General features: G+C 43.9%; 1 protein-coding gene across 2 annotated transcripts in view; it reads right to left on the bottom strand.

Moving 5' to 3' along the window:
- Positions 1 to 1,675: 1,675 nt before the first annotated feature.
- Positions 1,676 to 5,116, bottom strand: part of MEX3C (mex-3 RNA binding family member C) — a 13,807-nt gene continuing 10,366 nt past the window's right edge. Inside the window, exon 2 of one of the 2 annotated variants that reach the window (XM_035903078.1) lies at positions 1,676 to 3,279. In XM_035903078.1, the coding sequence (XP_035758971.1) occupies positions 2,054 to 3,279 (1,226 nt within the window). In that variant the 3' untranslated portion in view covers positions 1,676 to 2,053. The remainder of the gene's footprint in view (positions 3,280 to 5,116) is intronic. The other variant, XR_004843166.1, reaches the window with a different exon arrangement.

Raw genomic sequence — 5,116 nt, 5'->3', positions numbered from 1 at the left:
CAGAAAACAGGATTTTTTGAATGGGAAGTCACCCAGCCACATCCAAGCCCGGGCCGCGGTGTATTAAGCACCCCTGGGTGGGTGGGAGGGAGGGATGGGGGCTGTCAGCCTCCGCTGGCTGCTCCACGCGACAACCATGAAGACAGCAAAACATTCAAGTTAATGGAAACAAGTCTTTATTAAGTAACTTTTAATATCAGAAAAATAAAACTCTTATAATTCTCTTTACAGCAAATATATAATATCAGTGCTTTGGCCATCATAAGTTAAAGGCCCTTTATCATAAAATATATGGTTTTTAAACTTTACTCAAATTGAATTTATAATCCCTATGACCTCCCTACATATACATAACAAAAAGTGTAGTAAAATTAGCAAATACTAAACTATATCGAGAGTTTATCATCCTTAGTTCGTGGTTGATAGAAATGGTACACGCACCTAACGTCTTGTCGATTCCTTGGCTTATTAGTTGCGGTGTACGATGCAATAAAATACAAAATACATGCTCGGTGAACGTTTGTTCGTATCTACAAAGCCCGCAGCTAGAGATTAGGATTCAATACTGACATGTAACTACCCTAGAAGCAATTAGAGCGGTAAAGTTATGCGGTACGTAATATGCCGTCAAGGCAACTCTTATACTGAAAATCATAAAATAAAAACCGTTATCTGTAAACTTTTATACGAAATGTAACTCTTCAAGTGGAAATAAAAAATAAAATTTTCTGTATATTTACTAGTTCAATACACATAGAATTTTTTTTTTTTTGTTATACTGAGAAAAAAGCTTTGTCTTGGGAAAATAATGTTTCAAAAAAAATAGAAAAATCCACCAGAACTCCACTTTGTGTCTTTTTTTTTGTTTGTTTTTGTTGTTTTAATATATGCCAGCACAGATTTGGGAACGTACTGAGGATGAAAAAGCTAGAAACATCCACAGGTTGAAATGTAAGAAGCACATTCAAGAGACTTTTTTTTTTTCTTATGATTGGAAAGACAGTTTTGAAATGAAGTAAACTGATTGCAGGGCCACTGTCACAGCTGCTGTCATGAATAATACAAGGGCACATACACAACTCCCCCCCCTTTTTCCTTTTCCTTACTAAAAATAAAATATATATTTATATATGTGCAAGACAAATATGGATTGAACATAAAAATGCTTCACATTTTCAACTATATACTCTCTAAAAATGTAATTTAAGAACAGCTTGATCGGACTAACGAACGGAATGTCAGCATCCTCACTATTAGTCGAAGTATGTGCATCCCAAAGCCCTCACTGAAATGGGATGAAGCCAGCCAAGACTTTTCCACATTACATTAAGAAAAGCAGTGGGTAGAAATTCACAAATAGTAGATGTTCCTGATCCTCTGAACATGCTGCCCTTAACACCTCGGGCACCTTCTTTTTTATCCGAACCTGCCAAAACCATCATCCATTTCAAGAAATAAAACTATGCTTTAAAAAAAAAAAAAAAAAAGGTATTTGCAATGCTGAAGAATTAGGCATAAGTTGTCGCACAAAGCAAAAATAATTTCCCCAAACCTGTTTTTCAAAACTGGCAGTGTAAAGAAGGCAGCATTGGAAGTGTTGTTTGATATATCGGTAATGCCACAAACCCTCCACGGCAGACGAGTACTTCTGCGTTTAGGCGACGAGGTTCGTTGCTGCCAGCACACAGGAGTCAAACACTTAAACAGAGATCCTTTAGAAAGCCTGGAAAATTTGTTTGGTTGGTTTTTTTTTTTTTTTTTCTTTTTCTCAGTTGTGTAAGTGATGAAAGCTTCCCCTCACTGTGCCGTAACATCACAGCAGATGTATCTCTGCTCAACGTGCCATCTGCTTACACTGAACCGGACAGAGACCACCTAGGTTTAGTGTTACCGTAGCAGCCTTTTGAGAAAAATAGAAATTTATTAACAACTTCAGCCTAATCCCAAGAAAGCCCAACAGTCAGAATTCATTAGGAAGTTTACTAGAGGGTACCATTACACCCATGCCTTTAAGAGTTTTAAAAAGTCCATATATAATAATATCTATAGATATTTAAGAGTGAATTCGGATTGCCTGAGTAACAGCTGTCTGGCAAACGGGACACGATGGCGTTTCCTTTTCACAGATTTTGTTGGCACACTCCATGCAGAAGAGATTGTGGCCGCAGGGGACCAGGGCCGCAATGACTTCGCTCTCGAAGCAGATCACGCAGTCGTGCTTCCGTCTCGACTCGGGGGGCGAGCTGGACGTGGAGCCACCGTTGGAAGAGGAGTAGCTGTTGGTACCATTGGAGAAAGCGGGGATGTATATGGGAAGGCCGGGTTGGTGGCCGGTGCTAGGCGGGTCGCTCCTCACTCTCCTAGCCAGCGGGTGATCCAAACTTTCCGGAAATGTGGGCGACAGGCGAGGAGTAGATGGCTGGCTCCCTCGGCGCTGAGGCTTGGCATTACTAGCAGGGTCGCTACCGAAGCCAGAGAGTGGGTTTACAGGTTCAAAAGGGGTCCAAATGGTTTGGGAAGGCGTTGGTAAGGAGTCATACGCGGGAGAGTCGACCGCAAGGTCTTCCGTGCCCACCGAAGGCAGCGTTTCTCCAAACCAGAAATTGCCTGTGCTGAACGGACTGGTTGGGCTGAAGTCAGCCAATCTATTGCTTCCAAAATAGGAATCTGTGGAGCCACTTCCCAAGGAGCTGGAGCTGTCATTTCTATAATTAGAAATCATTCTGGTGCGGCTAGGAGGGACAGGATTAGAAGCAAGCCACGCAGATCCAAGAGTACCTCCTTCAAAGCTCACATCCGTACCGTTGTAATGGAAATCGTTCTCTTCGTTCAGCTCAATGTAGTTCCCGGTACGCATGGCTATATGCATCTCGATCTCCTCACGCGCACGGTCGACGTTTTCGGGCATTCCCGTAACTTCGAAAACAGGCTCCTTGTCTCTGCTGGGAGTGACTATGTAGGTGTGGGTCTGCTGCTGAATTCTTTTGATTGTAGCTCCTTTCGGTCCAACCACTAGCCCAACTACGCGGTAAGGCACCCTGACTTGGACTGTCGTCTGACCCGGCAGGTTGGGGGTACATGGCAAGCCTCCCAGGGCAGGACCATTCTTGTTGCGCGACGCTCTGATCATGGAGAAGTGTTCAGCAGCTGAGAGAATTTCCCTTTTGGCCATGGCTACGTCCTCTTTTCGTCCAGTGACAACAAAGATGGGTTCTTCTCCACGAACAGGGGTCTTAATGTAAGTATTTGTCTTGGCCCTTAGTGCTTTTATTTTGCAACCTGTTTAAAGGAAACACATGCAAGTTTAGCCAGATGCCTAAGTTTAGAAAGCCACAAGAAAGCCGTCTATTTTAAGCTGTTTGAGAGTTTCAAGAAACCGTAGGGTGAAACCAGAAGCAGCTGTTTTTATCTCTGCAAGCCACACTAGAGAAAGTGGTAACAACTTCTACATATTATTTCCAAACAGACCTCCAACTTACAGCCACAAACTATTTTAGCAACTTTTCCTGGGCCGTTTTAGCCCACCCTCTCCTCACATTGCTACTAAGACAGCAAATAAACGTGAGTGGCTTTTTCTCTACGACAGCCACGTTTGTTATGATCGCACAAATACCGGTGGGTTCGTATTTTTTCCATTGATTTGGTATCCTTCAGTTATTTCTAAGATCCTGCAGAAGGAGTAAAGGCTCCCACATACACGCACTTACGGCTGCTGATTCATTAGCCTTTCACTGACAAGCACGACCTAAAACCAAGTTAAACATTTACAAGCGAGAGAAGGGTCTGTATCACAACCTGTGTAGAATACTGCTAAAATTATTGATTTACTGAAAACTCTTTCATTTGCTTCCCGGTACCAGTAAGCGTTACTTAAACCTTACTCCTCCCTGTGGGATGAAGGAGCCACTTCTTGAACTGTCAAGTAGTTTGTTGCATGTAAATAAGGCTTACTATGTGATATTACGCGCCTACGCGGAATTTCTCTCGTTAACTGGGTAAACGCGGTCTGAAAGAGAAGCAAAGAGTTAATGGAACATTTGCCTTTGATTTTTTTGGGGACTGAATTAAGTTTGCTAGGACACAGCGGCTGCAGGCTCTTTCCTAAGATGCTTAAGGCGTTTTGGCAGGGTGCATACAGAAGCACCTTTTATCCATCACAGGACCAGAAAAGCAGGCAGCACAAAATTAAGAGACACGAGCAGGTCCATGACATGCAAGACAAGTCTACTGGATTCAGTCTTAACTGAATTGAGCCTAGATTAACACAAATTCAAAAGCATGTCACACTGAATGTCATTTTATAGCAAACCTCATCTTGAAACAACTCTAAGCAACGTTTGCGGATCAAGTGTTTTAAGCATCATTTCACTTGCAGAGTGAAATTCGTTCCCATTTTCCTCATTTACTTTAAGTATCTCATAACTGGTTGGGTACATGAAATAGTCTCTTGAAATAGTGTTTTGTCAGTCCCTTGCACCCGAGGTACCACTAGCGATAACAATTTTACAGTTAAAAAGCCACTCAAAGACGCGCTTTATTCAGAACTATCTACTAATAAAAAAAAAAATAGCAAATATGCAGATGCTGGTTGGAATATAGAGGGAAGGAAGAGCAGCTTCTCGCAGGGCCCCTGCGCACAGCAAGGACAAAGGCTGAACACAACAGCCCTTTGTTTCCAGGACACAGCTGGCAAGGAAGTTCATTATCTTCAACAGCTCATCGGGAGGGCTCTCGGAGGCCCTACCTCCAGGAGAACGCGCACGGAGGAGCGCGGGAGGGCTCCTGGTCCTGGTGTCCACTCCACACGAGTGGCTGCGTGGTGTTTAGTTGCCAGCCGGGTTAAACCACGACAGTCCCGCAAGGGAAGGAGCGAGGTGGGGATGCAGACCTGAGCACCGAATGAGTAGTTTGGCAAGAATCATGGAATTGTTTAGGTTAGAAAAGACCTTTTGGATCCCCAAGCCCAACCATTCCCCTACCCCTGCCATCCCACCCCCAAACCCCGGCCCTCAGCACCTCAGCTGCCTGGCTGTTAAATCCCCCCAGGGGTGGGGACTTGACCCCTTCCCTGGGCAGCCCCTTCCAGTGCCTGACAGCCCCAAGGGGAAGGAATTGT

This window comes from Egretta garzetta, unplaced genomic scaffold, assembly GCF_000687185.1.
Source record: "Egretta garzetta isolate BGI_Z169 unplaced genomic scaffold, ASM68718v1 scaffold179, whole genome shotgun sequence".
Lineage (NCBI taxonomy): Eukaryota > Metazoa > Chordata > Aves > Pelecaniformes > Ardeidae > Egretta > Egretta garzetta.
This window is presented reverse-complemented; position numbering and strand designations above follow the sequence as displayed.